Source organism: Gouania willdenowi, chromosome 20, assembly GCF_900634775.1.
Source record: "Gouania willdenowi chromosome 20, fGouWil2.1, whole genome shotgun sequence".
In the NCBI taxonomy this organism is placed as follows: Eukaryota; Metazoa; Chordata; class Actinopteri; order Blenniiformes; family Gobiesocidae; genus Gouania; species Gouania willdenowi.
In genome coordinates, this window is record NC_041063.1 from 26,171,107 (window position 1) to 26,191,223 (window position 20,117).

At 36.3% G+C, this 20,117-nt stretch overlaps 1 protein-coding gene across 3 annotated transcripts in view; it reads right to left on the reverse strand.

The window, feature by feature from the left end:
* The window catches only part of sema5a (sema domain, seven thrombospondin repeats (type 1 and type 1-like), transmembrane domain (TM) and short cytoplasmic domain, (semaphorin) 5A), a 233,000-nt gene that overhangs the window by 94,599 nt on the left and 118,284 nt on the right, over positions 1-20,117 (reverse strand). For all 3 annotated transcript variants that reach the window (XR_003672528.1, XM_028434683.1, XM_028434682.1), the window contains 2 exons: positions 17,571-17,633; positions 8,348-8,446 (listed from right to left, as the gene is read on the reverse strand). Coding sequence is in view for 2 of the 3 variants with exons in the window: in XM_028434683.1 (XP_028290484.1) it covers positions 8,348-8,446; positions 17,571-17,633 (162 nt within the window). In the remaining variant the exon portion in view is untranslated. The remainder of the gene's footprint in view (positions 1-8,347; positions 8,447-17,570; positions 17,634-20,117) is intronic.

Below are 20,117 nucleotides of genomic sequence, written 5' to 3' on the forward strand. Positions count from 1 at the left end.
AACGCGAAAGTCAAGAAAACATCAATGCGTTCAGCAGATGCCTCTGAAGGAGACTGGCAGTTGACAGTCGAAAAATGTCAGGAGATCAAAGTAAATTTCCTAAAAAAACAGTAGTTTGAATAAATGAAACCTTAACATATTATTATAAAAAAGACAACTTGCTGGAAATATTATGCGGAAATCAAGAAAACATCAAAGCGATCAGCAGATGCCTTTGAAGATGACTGGCAGTTGACAGTCGAAACATGTCAGGAGATCAAAGTACATTTCCTGAATAAATGAAACCATAACATTTTAGAGTGATATGATATGTACCCAACACAGTGGTGCTACAAAAACCTGTGATTGTGATTGGTTGTGACTACACTGCCGCTGAATCAGCTCAAACACTGACCTGTAATACTTTTTGGTAATGTATTACAGTATCACTGCTTTTTGAAGAAACATCTTTTTGTAGAAAACTTGCATTAAATAAAAGTGGAACAGAACATCAAAGGACAACATTAAAATGCAAACCAGGAGAGGCTGGGAATGTTGTGTTTGTTTCTGTCATTATGTAAATGCAACAGACTTTAAAGAGATCATCTCATTATGTCTTATTTGGTTTACGTCTACTGAGAAAGTTAACACACACACACACACACACAATGATGTCGACAAGCGAAACCTTCAGCGCTGCTAGACTTAATCAGGAAACATATTTAGAATCGTTAGCAAAAGAAAACAGTTTTATCATTAAGCAGCTGTCTGACACAAATAGGAAACCTTTCATCAAGTTAGCTAAAGTGTTAACTTAGTATGGGCTGTGATGTCTTTGGATTCCCTTAAATGTAAATAAAAATCCAACATAGTGGCTGTGTTGTAAATGTCATACTAACGTAATACTCATACTAAGTCTGTCATCATATTTAATAAGTAAAGCGTTCACATTAGATAGTATGAAAAAATTCAGTATGCGAGAATTACCCGAATGTATACTAGGTTTTTAAATTTTAGGCAGGAAAAAGAGCTTTTCAACATAAATATTTACACTTCCAGGTATAAATTCCATATAAAGTATAAGAGACAGACAATATCCAAGCATTAAGTGACCTTAGACTTAAATGCACTTACAATATCCTTGATATTATGAAAAGTAAAAGATGGTGAAAGAATTTTTTAAATGTTTTTTTTTTCATCAATTCCAGATAAAAAAACGTCCGCCATCATCATGTAGTATAAGCATAGGAAAATTATAAATTTGTTGTGTATTTGGAGGTGCTGCGATATCTATACATCTTACACAATAGTAAATGTTTTTTTCTGTCATTTTTACGTTCTCAACTGGTGGGTCGGGACCCAAGAGTGGCTCGAAGACCTGTACTGGGCAAAAATGAATATGTTGGACTTGTCTATTATTTTGAAAGAAACTTTAGTTTTCAGCCATTTTTGAATTTTTGGTTGGTTTAATCTTAAAAAAAGTGGATTGTGATTTAATGTAAACTCATTGAGTTTGTAATGTATACTACAGAGTGTGACTTTACAGTGTGACCTGAACTCCTGACACACTGCACTGGTTTTAAAGTATAAGCTACAGCTCAGTAGCTCTGACTTGAATACCAAACGGAGAAATGCAATTTTAAAAATCCAAGATGTAATTACATTCTGTGGTGCAAAAGTAAACACGTTGTACAAGAAGGATTAGCTCGTGGTTTGTGCTTCATGGAAGAATGCAAAGCAAAGGATTGCTTTAATCTGGGCTTGAGGACGAGCACGAGCAGTGACTCCAATTATTCTCAACGCGATTGCTTTTTCTATCAATCAGACGACGTGAGCGACTCGGACATGAAGTGACAGAGACTGATTCCCGTTTGCTATTTGATTCCACAAAATCACACATGTCAAACTCAAGGCCCGCGGGCCAAGTTGGGCCCACCAGCTCATTTAATCCGGCCCACAGGAACATTTTGTTTAAAGTAAAAAAAAAACAGTGAAAACAGGACTTTTTGTAAGTTTTAGATCAAATACGATGGAGGTCGAAGTATAACAGTATTTTTTTTTTTCTTGACAAAATCAAACTGGTTCGTCTGTGACCCTTGAACTAAAATGAGTTTGACACCCCTGGACTAATCTATCCATGAATTCTCTTCCATTATGATAAAAAAAAAAAAAAAAAACATTTTGTGTCCAACCTGTGGTACTTTACGTCTTCATTTTAATTATTATTCCCCTGAAAACCTAAAAAAGGGGGAACATTTTAAACATTTTAACCTATTTGTGGCTCATTTTGCCACTTCCTTTGTCCCATTTTTGTCCCCTTTTCAACATTTGTGACACTTTTCGGATTTTTTTTTAGTTTTTGCCATTTTTATCAATTATTGCCTTTTCTTTACCAATTTTTTGCCATTTTTCATCCATATAAACTACAGATTGCCCAATAATCCCACTTGTTTCCTTTTCATCCAATATTTTGTCTTTTTTGTTCCCCATTGTTTGCCCTATTTCACTATTGTTCGCCCATCTCAGCTGCCTTTTGCAATTAAATATCACCCTTTTCCTCTTTATTTGCCCATTTTTATGACTGCTTTTGGTGCATTTTAGTCACTTTTTACTCTTTTATTGCAATTTTTTGCCAATTTTCAGTGTACAAAACAGGGGACGGGACCTAGATAAGCAAACTGCTTCTCTCGTCTCATTTTTCGGCATGAACAAAAAAAAAAAAAAATGTAAAAAAAAAAGTGAATGTAACCATGTCGGAAATAAACTGAATAAATAAATAAATAAAATAAATTCTTAGTCACTTATTACCCATTTTTCCTTCTTTCTGACACTTTTTTCACTCTTTCCTCCCCATTTCTACATCTTTTCATTCCCCCATTCAACTTATTTTCTTATTGCCACTTTGACCCATTTTTGCACTGCCCCACATATGCTGTCTGAACAGTCATGAAAATAAACTTTAAAGTTAGATTTGGATGCTGTGTTTGGTTTTTCTTAGACCGTGATCTCTCTATAGAGCTGCTGGAGCTCTGCCAGGTTAAAATGGAAGCTGAATTTATCAATTGGTCCATTTATAAAACAGGAGGATGAGGGTTAAGTGGAAGCATTGCAGCACGCCTGTTGCATTCTGAGGAGAGGAAGCTAAAGGCGTCTGTGTGTGGGCCCTGCAGCTGCACCGTGAGGACACAGAGTCACTTTATGTGTGTCTGATAAAGCATTTGTAAAGATAAACAGCTTGCACGCTCGCACGCACACACACACAGCCAGTTGGATGCTGTGCATGGCACCACTGAGACACTCCAGTGACTATTCAGGTAAAATAAGGACATCCAGGCACAAGTTTGTGTGCGTTCTGAGGTTTGGTAACGGGCAGAGTTGTCAATAATATTTCACAATGTGTGGCAGCTAAATGACACATCTGTCACACACACACACTTCTGTTAACTCAAGCCATGTCTGAGCCTATAATGGTTTATACTAAAGACTAAACTTTGCAATTATAAATGCACAAATGTATTTTTATGAAGCCTGGTCTTCAAACATGTTCAATGTGAAGGTTGTTTAAACCTCACCGAAAGTCTAGGGTTAGTTTAAATTTAATTTTTTAACCCTAGAACACTATCGCTAAAATTCATAACGCCAACACTAACGCCAGGTGATTTTTACCCGATATACAGACCCGTTCCAACAAATTAGAACATGGATGCTTTTGGGGCAATATTACGCATTTACATGTAATTAGTGTCCGTAAACAAATGGTCGGAGAAACAGAAATTTAAAATCTCACTATATGATGTTCTTCATCTTCTAAACTCAGACTAAGCCCTCACCGGGGATTTTTAAATGGAAAATGGGACGCTCTACATGACCTATCCTGATCTAACCAAAAAAATAAACCTTCAATTCTTCAAAGTTTTATCACTAACTTCAGAGAATGTATGATACGATCGATATCCTGCTTGTTCTCTCTTATCAGACGCTCAGTGAGTAAACACCAGTGATGAAATCCCGCCGTAATGTCATGACATTTTCACTATATGTACTTTCACAGTGGTAAACAGTCTTTATGAGCTGGCGACCTTTGGATGAAATGCTTTTGGACAAGAACAAATGTCATCACATTAGCAACGTTGAACATTTCTTGGAATCAAACAAGTTGCCGATACTTGGAATTGTACGATTGTTGTTCAAGGTTAAAAACAACATGGGGACATTGGCGTAAACGCTCTTACTTTGTCGATCCAATAATTATAAAACTGGTAGTTCAATCCCTTCTCTTGATTATTGCTAAGCTACATGTTCTGTGGCTGCGTGTCGTTGAAGGCAAAAATATCACGAAATAAAAACATTTTTAAAGCGCCTCTTGCTAACTAAATGAGCCAACAACCAATTAACCTAAATGTTTAATAAAATATTGATAAATCAGCGTTAAAGAAGCTCCGTCTCTCACTCTGAGTGACAGCTGTCAAAACCTGCCATGTTTCAGCACCAAGGACAGCGCTAAATCACCGCTAAATGAGAACACAAAAACCCAAAAATACTAAATATTTACTAACTTTTACACCCATAAGGCCATAACTCCTCTAATGAATCAGCAGCACAGCACAAAAGATAATGTGTGCTTACATTTTATTTGTCCAAAACAACCAAAAAAAAAAAAAAACTTTGTATCCTTGCAACTTTATTTTACATACAGTATTTCCCAGTCAATACCTGCCTTGTCTTTCATAAACCTAGAGCAGCAGCTCATCTTAGCTTTGAACTGAGCCTCTGTCTTAATGTCTATATCAGAACTTTAGCCGTGGTCTCCTTCTCTTCTCTCGTCCCTGAGTCCTCCTCATGTCCCCTGGATAGTTCTCCTCCTGTGTCCTGTCTGTTGGAGGCAGGTTCTCCTGCATTAGCATCATCGCTACAGGTGTTGCTAGTCGCTACGCTAAATGCTGCGCTGCAATCAATCAATCAATCAATCAATCAATCTTTTATTTGTATAGCGCCAAATCATAACCAATGGTATCTCAAGACACTTTACAGTAGAGCAGTCTTAAGGACGGATTCTTCATTTTATGGATACACACATATGCATATATACGTATATACACATACATATGTATCCCACACCCACACGCTGCACCTTGGATTTGTTTACCTCAGGCTTAGCTTCACTTATTGGCTTAAAAAACTCTTTAAATCCAACCTCCTGTCTTTTGTTTTTATCTATTTTCTACTCACTTCCCCTCTCTTCCTCACTCGTGCTCAGTTTTTACATTCACTTTTGTGTTTACAATGACATTTCCAGTGATTTCAACTCAATAAAAGAGACAACTGTCCAAATATAATAATTCAAAATGTAATCAAAGCACCTAAAAGCAAATGAGATGTTGGATCCAATCAAATAAGGGCCGGTCAAAATCTGGGAGGTGCCTGATCTTACTCTGGCCCAAATTAAGCTCTGGTCTGCTGCTAATAGAACAGATATAGCAAAGTTTCAAGTCGTCCAAAACAAGGCGTCCCGTCTAGTCTTAAAGAGTTCTTACTTTACTAGTGTTCAAGAAATGCATTGTACCTTGTCTTGACCTATGGTCTGAGACAAAATACAATACAACCAACCTTTTTTTTTAATTAGGGTCCCCAGGAAGACCAGCAACCACTATGGTGGAAGTGAATGGGGATCCATATAAACAATAAACAATAAATGCTGCTTGTGCACTAGCTAAATAAGTACACTATTTGTCATAATTAACAGAGGGAACAACAGTGTATTTATTTATTATGTGACCTCTTTCACCAGAATCACAAAGTTCTGGTAAACCTAAGATGTTTTCCCTCGTAAACATCTTCATCTCTGCAAAACCAAAGCGACCACTTGTTCTTTTTCACATCGCCAGTCGTGGAACAAAAACAAATAGTGGTTTACGCCGTCTGACTCATGAGGGATTTAACAGAATACTATATTTCAGGGAAAACTACAGAAAAACCACAACACCAACACACGGCACATCATAAGAAATCCACAGCATGAGTTCAGCACTCAGCAGTAGACAACTCTGATGGTTAGAGGACATTACTTTGAAAAACCTGAGCCAGAGTAGAGCAATAGTTAGAGAAAGAGGTGAAATGAGCCATTTCTGTCGATTAGGAATGATCCTAATATGTATTTTATCCAGATGGCTCATCTTCCACTTATACTCCATCAATAACTCTCACAGGAGTGTTTAAGACATACAGATACTGAACCCTGACTATAATGACCCTGGCCATTACGTATGTATGAGATTATTTCTGTTTTAGACTGAAAAGACGAAGCTCCTGGATTGGCCGATGACTCTAGCCAGGACCTAGAGTCTATGGGAAGATAAAAACACAAGTCAGGCCTCAAGATTATGGCAATTACCAATTGTTACATGATTATTTACTGGTAATAGCACTAATTTTTAGTTTGATCTGATGAATACTTGGCGGAATACTTGTCTGATGAGACATGGCCAATTTAGTGTGTGTGTGTGTGTGTGTGTGTGGGGGGGTCCTTATTTTTCTTCCATTTTCAGCTTCCAATATCTCAGGAACTACGTCACATAGGAAACTAAAATACAGCTCTACCTACTTTATCAGAATATACAAAAATATCTGCTATACATTTTATCTGGTGGACATACCAGACCCTCAAACCTGGAAAAAAGTTTGTTGGGGTTTCTGGCTCGAACATGTCCCGGGCCATTACATATGTATGAGATTATTTCTGTTTTAGACTAAAAACATGAAGCTCCTGGATTGGCTGATGACTCTAACCTAGACCTAGAGTCTATGGGAAGATATAAACCCAGGTCGGGCCTCAAGTTTAAGGCAACGTTTTGTCTTTAGGTAACAAGGCCATTATAAACTGTAAAAATACATTTTATTTTTGACACGGTTTATGTTAACCAAGCACCATATTATCAGCTTTAAAGCCCCGTCCCTGTAACAACCCTGTAACGCTTTAAACCAGCGTTACAGGGTTGTTACACTGGTTTACAGTGTTACAACCCTTTAACAACCTTTTTTACAACCGTTATACCTCCATACACTTCTCAAAGTGTGTGGAGGTATGACAGGTCGGGCAGCTCTGCTCTCCAGAAAAATGAAGAAGATGAAAATACAATGCGACGTGGCACAAAAAGTAAAGTCTACATTATTTGGTGCGGCTGGAGAGAATGAGCAGAACTGTAGAGATTTGACTTTCTTTAGAGGTCATCGTCACAATGATTAGGAGAAATGAGCACAAGGCAATATTGTGATGGAAGTTATGTAAGAAGTTTAGGGACAATACAGTAGGGAATACGCTTGTCCTTCCAACACAACAGAAAGAGAAGTCAAAGACCTGCAACAGTAAAACCTGCCAACGTGAAATCAGACTTTGATCAAAGCTGAATTCAACTCCACATTGTCAGCTCAGTCAATAACAGTTCAGCCTTCATATTTATGTTGTTTACGTAACTGGCAGAATGTCTGTATGTGAAAGGAATAGGTAAAGTTAGAGGACAACTCCTAGCGCTGTCAACCTTCATCACGTACTCGCCGTGTTCTCCAAACACACAAAGGCCAGGTTTACATAATCAACCATGGCAACAAGCTGCATCACAGAAACACAGCAAAAAAATAAAAGATACAGCACGAGAAATATTCGCTTTTCTTTTTAAAATGCAATGTTTACTTATCTGTTCATTTATGAGTCTCACCTTCAGGCAAATACTTAAAAAAACCAAATAAAAATAACAATTTTAGCTCAAATTTTATAGTAAGCACATAGTAAATAACAATTAAGAGTCATGTGTGCGTAAAATGTTAAATAAAGACATTCCTTCACTTAAATAAAACTAAATACTAAAAACTATTCATTAAAATATATATTTTCTCCACCGAAGGACAAATTACTTGAAGATGACCTCAATAAACTTTGCATTTTGCAATAAACTGCATTTTGGTCTTATATTAAAAAAAAGAAAAGATATGAATTATTATGAATTATTTATTAAAAGAGATATTTCACTAAAGAAGTTAAACTCAAACTACTTCTCACATTTTGGAATCTGCTGTCAAAACTATTTGAACTCAAAACCAATTAGTACTATGAAATTGTTTTTTTTTTTTTTTTTAATTAAAAACCTATTCATTTATTTTATTCATCAAAATAATATCTCCTTTTTTTTCTTCATAAAGTAACATTATCTGCAGCAAGTCATTAAAAAGTTACACTTAACTTGAAATTTAAAAAAAGTTCTAACACATACAAATGTGTTCCATTTTCACTTGTTCTTGTTCATAAAAAACTGTTTGCACTTATTTTCAGTTGTAATTAAAACAAATCTGATTAAATAAAAGCAGTGAAACGTACCGTCCTGTTGGTGCAGATGGGGGTGAAGGCGTTGGTTCCACAGGTAAACAACCTGTTCCCGTTAACCAGCAGCACCCTGATGTAGTTCTGACACTCCTCCTGTGCAAAACACACACGTATCACTTATACCAGTGTTTCTCAAATGGGGGTACGCAACAGCACAACAGAGAAAGTGGAAATGACAAAAACTATATAATTAAATCTAATCAGGAGCCACTCAATCAGTGTTTTTCAACCTTGGGGTCGGGACCCCATGTGGGGTCACCTGGAGTTTAAATGGGTTCACCTGGAATTTCTGAAAAATTTAAATAGATTTTTTTTTTTTCTGTCTTTCTTTTTTATTAAAACATAATTTTAAACAACTGTATTTCTATACTTTCCGTTTGTGAAATATAAATATAGTAAAAAAAAAATGTCTTTGGGTCACCAGAAATTCTTCTTGATATAAAAATGGGGTCATGGCAGCAAAACTCCTTGTATGGGTCACGACCCAAAAAATGTTGGGAATCGCTACACTAAATATTTCTTTCCACTTATTTACAAAATGAGATTCTTTAGAACAGGGGTTCTCAACTGGTTTCACCCTGGGACCCACATTTTGCCACGGGCATTAATTAGCAACCCACTTTTTTTTTTATTTTAGAATTCTTCAGACCAAGTTTTGTTTTAGAAAAAATATCTGTTGAAAACACACATACATAATCTTTTTTAAAACATAAATCCATGTATTTTCGTGTGTAACTTGCGTTTCACAGCATGCCTGTCAAAAAAAAAAGTTTCTTTCAAAATAAAAGACAAGTCCAACATGAGAGAGATTAATTAACCCACATAGTACTGGTCCGCGACCCACCAGTTGAGAATCATTGCTTTGGAATGTGTGTTATCACTTATTAATTCCATCATTATGATATATAGTTGTTTTTAAATAGTTTTCTAAGCAAAAACGTTGTCGTCAGACAAAGGAGGGGCTTGGATTAAGAAATAAGAAAAAAGGGGAACTTTAGCCAAAAGAGTTTGAGAACCACTGCTTTATAGAACACTTTTCAACAACACCATCCATCTCCAGTATTGAGCGAGGGGTTAACAACACCACTACTCTTTATTTGAACAAATGACAAAAACACCTGCAACCTGCCGTTAAACGTGGCCGAGCCAGACCCAGTGAAATCAAGGCTAATGCTCACACGGCTTAGCTTTGTCACATCCTAATGCAACAGGGAGCAGATCTGGAGATGGATCTGAATAAAGGTTCGGGTGGGCGGCAGATAAATGTGACACACTTGGGATTAGTTTGGAAAATTGCCTCGGCTTCAGGAAAATAAAATGAAAATGTCTCTGTCAAGGTTTTTTTTTTGTGTGTCTACATTAATCACTTCAATCCATTTGTGTCTAAATTAGATGCTCACCACTCGACTCTGAGTTGAGCCCAAATTAGAACTTTCCAGCTGCTGGTTAATGTCAGTAAATAAGGTGAGAGTAATGGAGGAAATGATAAATCTGATGATTGATCAGCAGTGAGCGGTAGAAACGATCAGCATCAGGGTCAGTGGCTGTGTTGGAAAATGTACCAGACTACAACCTCAATGAGTATACACTGTCTACTAGGGGTGGGAACCTCACGATACGCGATACAAAGGTCACGATAACGATTACCTCACAATATGACGATATTGCGATTCTTGATATATTGGTCAGAAATCAATCTACGATAATCTATGACATAAGAAAAAAAAAAGGTTAAGTGAATAAATACATTTTTATTTTATATCTCTGAAAGACAATACATTGAAAAAGTGTCCTATGAACAGTGACATTATTTTAGTGCAACATGTCTGTAAATAAATGTCAACATACCATGTAAATGAATAAGTATCTCCAATAGCGTTTTCTATAAACAATAATTGGGTATTTCTTACCAGTGACACCAGTATAGTACAATATTCCCGTAAACAATATATTGGTTCCTTCAACAAACACTGACAACATTTCTGTGAAGACGTACCTGCACATTTTAGTGAAAAAGCAGAAAAGGTTTTGAAAGAAAGCGTGAGCATATCGATAATCGTTCATGCAAAAACATATCGTGATATATCTACGGTCTACTAAATAATATAACATCCTATGATTAGGATGATGAGCATAAGTATACTTCCAAGTTTTCCAAGAAGCACACTGAGGCTACATATCTGTTGATTCTCCACCTTTACTTTGAAAGTTCTGAGAACATTTTAAGTGAGAAAGTGACCAAGTAGAATATCAATTTTCTTCATTTGATCAATAAAACTCACGGAAACGCATTTAACGCCGACATTTCTGAGATTATCGACCATTGTGCAACTGAAAAAACTTCCGAAAAACTTCAAAACAAGAGTCCACAAAAAACAAAACAAATGGAAAACAAAAAGTGATGCTTTTATTTTGAAAAGGGGATGTTTGATTTTTAGCTTGAAGTCGTTCCCAGGACCATTTTACATTCCGCTTGCAATGCATCATGGGACAGTTGAGTATGACTAATGTTCCCTTATAGCACATGTGTCAAACTCAAGGCCCAGGGGCCAAATCTGGCCCTTTAGATCATCCAATTCGGCCTGCAGGAAAAAGTAAAAAAAGACCTCAATTATTGTGCAAATGACCAAATAATTCAGTTGTCCATATCTCAGCTCTTCTAATATAACAAACTACAATATTTGGAGGATTGTAATTTTCCCCATGCTCTAATCACGACTGCATTCAATTTAAATCTCAAATTGTTCAAGTGACTCAATTTTCCTGAAATTATGTCTCATAATTTCCCAAAATTAAATAGAAATGAGTCACAAAAACAATGAAATTTAAAAGAGAAAATCCTGCAGGGACTGATATCTGTCACTTATTGCTTAGATATTGTCGACGCCGTATACATACTTTATGTATTCTTCAAATGTGGAAGTGCAAACTGGGAAATTACTGTTTGAAATTGCTCATTTTCCCGACTAAACTCTGCGGCCCTCTTAAGATCAAACTATTTTACTATATATTTGGCCCCTGAAGTTAAATGAGTTTGACACATCTGCCATATAGTATACATCGGGGTATTTCTTGCGTACTCAATCTTAACTTGTAACTCTAAAAGGGTGCCAGAGTTTTTTTGTTTTTGACAAACCCTCGTAAATATTCGAAACCTTGTAAAACTGCTATTGTGGAAGCTACCTACGTAGCCCAGGGCAACCAAGCTTCCCCCTTTCCCTCCGTCACAAAGGCGTGATTTAGGAGGACGGGGGCTAGTAAACGAAGGTGGGAGGTTAGCATGAATGGGGGACTTTCATTTCCTCTTTATCAAGATGAAGGTTAACTCGTCAAAACTGCTTGTTTCATGGTTCTAAGCTTCATTCTTTATGTGTGTGTTTAAAATCTAATTGTGTGTGTGTGCGTGTGTGTGTGTGTGTGTGTACGGGGGGGAGACCCTGAGAATGGGTTCACGTAAATAACAAAAAGTGCCAAATTAAAATACTTTGACTAAAATGTCGTGTTGAACAAGAATCCATCAACATCACTACTTCATACCCAAAACTCAAAGCAGTCATGAATTACCAACAGCACCTTCAGTCAGAACGCTCGTCTGTTATTAGGTTATTCAATGCACACTGTTAATGATGTCCACATTTATGCACTTTTGTTTATGTATTTTAGAATTATAGATGCATGTATGCTTTTGCAACATCTTAATTTCTGGTAAATGATCAATAAAGTATCTATCTATCTATCTATCTATCTATCTATCTATCTATAGCATTGTTTCTGAAATGGGGGTATGTGTACCCCTAAGGGTACACAATGGCACTAGAGGGGGTACTTAAAAAACAGAAAAAGTGAAAAATGAATAAATAAAGTGTCAGTCTTGGTCCCATCATAGACATAAGATAACCGGAAATGATAAAAACTATAGAAAAATCTATTCAGAAGCCATTAAATCAGTGTTTTTCAACCATGGGGTCAGGACCCTATGTGGGGTCACCTCAAATTTCTGAATTATTAAAATAGATTTCTGAAAGTTCATGTTCATGTAACTGCACCAGATCAGATGTAGTTAGTTCATGTAACTAGACCAGATCAGATGTGGTTCAATCAATGCAAACCAAGGTGATAAAATGATCAGCTGTTTCCATCCATTCAGTTCCAGTCTACGACTAAACTGGTGCTAAAGCAGCTTAAGTTTCCCTGGAAATTTCTCACCCTAAACAACACATATTGTTCTATAGTTTCCCGTCCTTCCAGCTCTGATATGTTGATGAAAACTTCTCCACACACGTTCCATATTGACACCGTAACGTCATTATTTAACACCGAGCTCACAATATAAACTCCAATCAAATCCTGTCAATTGAGGCTCTATTCTTCTCCCTGCTGAAATAAATTGAATTCAAAGAAGAGAGGATGTATGCGTTCCGAAGCAAATACGATTACTAGTAAATTCACTCAAAGTGCAGGTACGGCGTCTTTGTAATAGCATATAAGCAACGGTATATTGCAACGCACTGAGCTATATAATAAACTATTGTAAAGCTCCTGTCAACCGCCAGAAAATCAAGTCTTAATGTTGTTCCTACTGCACATCAGTGGAGTTGATCCGCTGAAAGGAAACGGTGAGAAAAACAATTCAACTTCAGACAAACAGTGACTGAAAAAGGCCAAGGTAGCTTTGGACAGTAATACAGCAACAAAAACAGCTATAGTATCTACTGCTGGCACACTCATGAATGCCTATTATAGGGTTTCACAGGAGGATAAACACACACGCGCACACACACACACACAGTTTAGGGTTGGGCAAGTTCAGCTGTAAGTCACGTTAACCCCAAATCATGTATTTTGAGGAGGTTTCAGCAGCCGACCACAAACACACACGTGCACAGAAGGATCAGCAGCAGGAAGTGTCTTTGTACCGGCCCTTTAAAACAAAGTCAGTGTAATCTTAAGAGGGTTTTCTGCTTATTTTAAAGTCTTTGGCATGTATCAAGCATGTGTTTTTAGAAAGAAATCCTTTCAGACCTGATCAGACTTTGACTAAATGATAGTTTTGTGCTCCATCAAAGTGAAGACTTAAGTTTGTGGAATAACAAAGAGGCTTTAGGGACTTTTAGATGTGAAACATCATGGGAATGGTGTCCTGCTCAAGGGGAAAGTCCAATCTCTAAAGCAGGGGTTTTCAACCTTGGGGAAGTGAGACACTGGGAGTGGGTCGCCAGATGTCGTTAAGAATCTAAGAAGGTTTTTTTTTTTTCTTTTAATTTGATCCCATTTTTGCTTATATTTACTCTTTTTCTACAACTACACCAAACTTGCCATATTTTAACCTATTTTCATCTCCTTTTAATGTATTTTTGCTACATTACTCCCATTTCTGCCACTTCTCCATCAAATTTCAATGCCTTTTCTGCACATTTTTTACACTTTCAAAACATTTTCAGCACTTCTTTCCGCTACTTTTCCACCTAATGTCACATATGTTGACCCATTAATATCACTTTTAACCTCTTTTCACTATATTTCATGCTTATTTTATTTGCCATTTTTTGTCATACCCCCACCCCTTAGCCAATACTGACAGTTTGAACTCTTTAAACCCTTTTTCTGTCTGTTTTTGTCCACTCTAATTTGCAACTTTTAACCAATTTCTGTGTTTTTTTTTTTTTTTTTTAAATGCCATTTCACCACCTTTTCCACCATTTTTGGTCCCTTTCAACCTATTTATTTTATTTCTGATTAAAATAAGGATTTATCTATTTTTGCTCCTTTTTATGCAATTTTGCTACATTACTCCTATTTCTTCATCAAAAAACACCTTTTTTGCACATTTTTTCCACTTTCAAGACATTTTCAGCACTTACAAACCCTTTCCACCACTTTCCCCAACTAATGTCGTCAATGTTGTCACTTTATACCTCTTTTCACCATATTTCATGCTTATTTAAGCCAATTTAACCACATTCACGCGTTGTCATGCATTATTTGCCAGTTTAAACTAATTGCTCCGACTAACTGTTCTAATATTGAGGCTTTGAACCCTTTTCCTCATTTTTTCTGTCAGTTTTTGGTCACTTTTAATCCATTTTATTTCAGATTTAAACAAGGATTTACACCTTGAAAACGGCTATATACTATGGATAACAGTGGATATTATTCAGATGCTAAAGGTTTGAATTCCCAATGGAAACCTCAGTTACATCCAAACACTAACAAGAGGAATTGTTTTCTAATATTAATACATCTATTCTAACACATGGATGAAGGAGAATTACAACAATTTTACCTAATGGGAGTTTAACAGGCAATCTGCTTGATCTCTGCTGGATTTATAAAGATTGTTTTTGTTTTTCTAAATTTATTGAGATTATCACTATATCAGTGTAATTTTCCTGGTATATATTTAAATAAAAAATACTAGGCAGTATGCTCCCTTTAAAACATTTATATAAGCGTTTGTTTATTTATTTATTGGTTTGTTCGTCTGTCAACAGTCAAGAACTAATGGACAGACTTTGAACGAATTTTCAGGAAAAATCTAAAATGGGAAAAAAAAACAAGGAATTAGATTTTGAGGATGATCTGGATCAATATCTGGAATCTGAATCAGTTTTATAAATCAAAAAACCTTTATTGCTCATAATTGGCAAATTTTCAAAAATGCATATCTCGGTTTGTAATTGACCAATTTGATTTAAAACTTTGAACTTTTTTAAAAAAGCGAAAATAAAAAAGTGAATTCTCCATTTTTCCTTTTGTATTTAAAATCTAGTCAAAGCTCATTAGTTATGCAACGTTAATATGCTGGAGGGAAATTAAGATGTCGCAGGTTTGACTTTATTACTTTGCTTATTTATGCAGAATTTTAGTAAATGCGGTAAACAACTGGTGAGACAGCATTACTAATTACAACATTTCTCATTTATGGTGGAGGTTTCAGTCTTTTGTTGCTTTTACCACTTGGTCATCTTGAAATCGCACAGCAACGAAACCTTTGATGATGTGAAAAATCTCTTGCACAAAACTGTGAAACGTTTATTCATGTATAACCTTCATCAGCTGTCACTCTAAACCGCATTTAACTGTGCAATCATTTGCAAATAATGAACGAATCAAGAGAGCAAAGTTTGAATTGTGTTTTTTCGAGGAACAAACTTGTTTTCTTTAGAGAAATTTCCATTCATTTGTATTTTGTTTTTCAGTGACTCATCACGGGTGATTTTACCTTTCTTATAGCGTTATTGTTTGTCACTAGCGCCTGTGCTGAAATGTAAAATACATCAATTTTCCCTAAAAAAACAAAGATTGGGCAATTTTCTCCTAACGTTGCAGAAACAAGCAACAATTACACACTTCTATTCAACTTGTAAACAAATTATATTCACATCGCTCTGCTGTTTGCATTTTGAAAATGTATTTTTTAAATTGAAAACAACTTGTGACATAAAGCAGTGATGGGACCATGACAGCGATCTGCTAAAAACTGTATATACATGGCCACTTTCTACCGTTTGATAGTTAAAAATGAAGAGTTTTTACCAAATAAAGTTTTTCAAAGAGGCTCAGGTTGATTCAGCGAACTCTGCTGTTTCCAGCAGAATTTTCGGTCCTACTCTGGACCAGAACATTTTGTTGCACAGATTACGAATGTGGGTTGGACTAAATGGAAAAGTAATGTAATGGTGTAAGTCCTACTTGGAGAAGCAATGTTATTTTTTGAGCACTGGAAATTTTGAATCTGACAGATTGTCAATGTCCTGTGGGATTCCTCAGGGCTCTGTTCTGTGACCCCTTCTGTTTAGCATTTAAGTCTCAAACTCAGCCCCTCTTGATACAAAAATTCAATTAAAATCCACAATATTTGCAGTTCCAGTTCTCATATCACATGAAGGTAGTTTTTTTTAGTTTTTTTTTTTTAAATCTCAAATTGTTGAAAGAACTCTCAATTTTTCCAAAATCTGGCTAATATCCCCAAAAACAGTGAAATTTAAGTGAAGATCCTGCAGGGACGGATATACTCACATATATATATATATATATATATACACATATACATATATACAGTATATATAAGTGGAACTGCAAACCAGGGCATTCTTTTTCTCTACTATGTATGACTGACAGGAAGATTTTTGAATCTTATTATTGTGGATTTAAAGTTTTTACTGCTGATTTTAAAGTTTTTACTGTAGATTGAAATGTTTTTACTGCTGATTTGAATGTTTTTAATGCTGATTTTATTGTTTTTACAGCTTATTTCAAATGTTTTTACAGCAGATTTTAACTTTTTTAGAGCTGTTTTTAATGTTTATGTGGGCAACAGTAGCTCAGTCCGCAAAGACTTGGGTTGACGGTACAACTTGCAGCAGTTCCTACTGCCTTGTAGGCTCGTACGGGAGTTCATACGAGAGTAAACCATAACAGAAACCCAAGCCATCGACTGTCAGCACCTGTAACATTGTTGATCCCAAACGTATCGACTGTCCTTCCTTTGGAATGAATCAACTAAGTCGAGAGAGGTTAAGTGCAAATTGGGCAAGGCACTTTGTCCATATATCCTGCCCAGGCATTCAGCTTAGCTTGGATAAGCTGAATCTACCGTCTGTATAGACGAAAATAATAATAATAATAATAATAATGTTAACACTGCTAATTTTAAATGTTTTTAATGTCACTTTTAAATGTTTTTACTGCTGATTTGAATTTTTCTTATTGATTTTTAAACTGTTAAATGTTTTCTGTTGCACTTTTCAATCATGTAAATCACATTGAATTGCCTTGTGTATGAAACGCGCGATACAAAATATAAATTTGCAATGCCTTGCCTTTTGTCGAGTTAAAGCATGCATCACTATTTGTCCAGTATCAACATATTACATCTTAAAATTCATCATTTATTCCTCTGTTGATACGTTTGGGTCCAACTCACCGAGAGCGTCTGGCGTAGCTTCAGGCAAACAAACTAAAAGTCTCATATTAAAATGGTGCATGTCGGTGGAAAACATCACTAAAATGCACAATCAATAAATGAATTCAATTTACTCAAGCAAAGAGGACTTTAATTAACCAACAACAACTGCTAAAAACTGAGGTTATTTTCCTGCTAGGTAAAACAGAATTTTGTGCAAAAATGAAAGCAGAAATAAGTTTATTTTTTTCTCTCGGTGTAATATAAGTGTCAGAGAGAAGAGACTGTGCTCGGAGCTCAGTAAAAACCTACCTCAGACTTCCCACGGCTAAAGCAGGCTCCCTTGGTGAATTCATCGCAGTGCCACTCAGCCTCCTGCAGAGAAACAGAGACAAAGAGTGGAAGGATCCCAATAAACCAGGAGAAGCAAACATTGGGCATCACAAAGTATTGTGAAATCCACTCAGGGAAAAGTGAACACAAACCCACGTCTGACTCTCAACAGCACAAAGTTTTCACCACTTTTGATCCACAACAAAGTCTGGCATCGTGAACACTAGGAAAAAGCAGCGAAACACAGATAGAAGAGAAAAGCAAAGCAAAAGAGATTGAAACAGACTAATCCTCGGCAGAAATATATGAAAATTAGTCATGGGACTCGATTACAAAAATGCAATCAATCAAATTAATTTGAGACTTTGTAATTAATCAATCTTGATTAATCTAAACTAATCGCATAACAATATTTGACACGAGAAGCAAGTTATTTTTTCTAGTTTAAACATATTTTGGTATTTGACTGAATCCATGAAATCAATAAAAGAGCTTAAACAACAAAATAGTGTTTATATTTATTTATGTATTCTATTTTAGTTTATCACTGAGTGCTAACATAATGTGTAATATGAATAAAGAATATTATGATGGCATTGTTCACAAAGCACAAACTTAAATTTAACTGAGCGATATTTATGCTTTTTTGGATTTTTTGTAACCTTTCTAAAACAAACAAAATAAAAAACAGCTCTTAGTATAGAATGTTTTATTGGCCCAATTTTAACAATAGTTAAAATATCTGACGCGTGGATATCATGAAATAAACAGAGCAGCTGATGAATTTACTTTGAAATAGTTTTCCTACATATCAGTTGATACGTTGGGTCAGATGATGCTAACTGTAGCAGAGCTTCTAGCCCCGCCCACATCCTCTACCACAGAGTGATCGACTGTCCACGACAATCATTTATCCACCGACTTTGTTCATTTGTCACTCATGGATTCATTCATTTTGGCTCTGAACCCTGTCTGAGTGAGAAAGTGACCAAGTAGAATATCAACATGTGACAACAATTGAAGATTTCCAGAGACCCTCCATTGGTGCAACTAACTAAACTTCCGGTTTACTTCAAAATAAAAGCCCCATTAACAAAAGAGTTTTAAAAAAACACAATGGACGACAAGAAGAGATGCTTTTATTTTGAAAGGGGGATGTTTGATTTTTAGCTTCAAGCCGGTCCTAGAACCATTTTACAGTACATTCAGCTCGCAATGCATCATGGGGCGGTTGAGTATGACTAATGTGTCCACCGTGTTACTTAAAAAAATGTTCCTATATAGCACATGTGTCAATCAAGGCCCGGGGGCCAAATCCGGCCCATTAGACAATGCAGTACGGCCGGCAGGACAAAGTAAAAAAAAAAAAAAAAAAGACAAAAAAAAACACAAATTATTGTGCAAATAACCAAATAATTCAGTTTTAGATATTTCAGCCCTTGTCCCCATATAGTATACATCCGGGTATTTCTATACTCAATATTTTCATGTCAAACGTAGTATGAGTAGTATGTTAGTCTCTTGTGTCGTAGTTTGTGCATCAGTATTATGGGTGTAACTGTAACTCGTGAAATGAGAAAGGTTCCGTGCTGTTTGGAGAGAAAAATAAAGAGATTTTACTAGTTTTTTTTAGTGCATTATTTTTCTGTAATTAATTCATCACAATTAACGCGAGAAAATCCCAGCCCTATTTATAACATGACATGTGTGACACTAGGTGCTCACGGAGACCCACCTGGAGTGCCCACGAGTACATGCGTGTCATGTTAAATACATACATATAATCCAATTAAGGCTCATATATCGAGCAGAGACCTCACGAAACGAGACGTGTTCCACGCTGAGCCAAATGTCACTTTGATTTATGTGCCAGAGAAAAGGAGAGATCTGGAGCCATAACAGGCGAGTCCCTGGAGTGGGATGTCAATGTGATTTACATGTGAGGATGAAACCCAAAGACACCTTTTTACGTTTTTTTTACTACAGCAGGGGAGAATGGTAGGATTATAGGCCGACCTGTCCCCCCCCCCATCCCCTCCTAGGAAGAGACCAGCGCTCCAGCTTCATTTCATTTCATTGTGACCCTCGTTCATGGGAGAAAAAAATCACTATTCATGAAATGAGAGCTGGCCTTCAGGGTGTACCAGGGCTGCTAAGATGTTCACTCTAGTGACAGGATGAATTAGCCCCTCCTGTCATCAGCTCTGTGTGACTGAGAGGAGACACCATGAATAAATAAAACCGTCTGGGCCAATCATATTTTAAGGAACACCAGAATAAATTAGGGGGAAAATTCTACACCTTTATTTGGTTTAGTGTGTGAGAGTGAACCAAACTGGTGATATTTCAGTTAAAAATGCAAAAACCTTCATCAGTAAGAAACACATTAACAAAAATATGCAGATGTGCCCCAAAATGTTGCCTCTGTTGTTTGTTGCAGCTACCAAAAATAAAAAAAGTCAGTGTACATCAGCGATTCTCAACTGGTGGGTTGGGGACCTGTACTGGGTGGGCCGTAGACAGCTG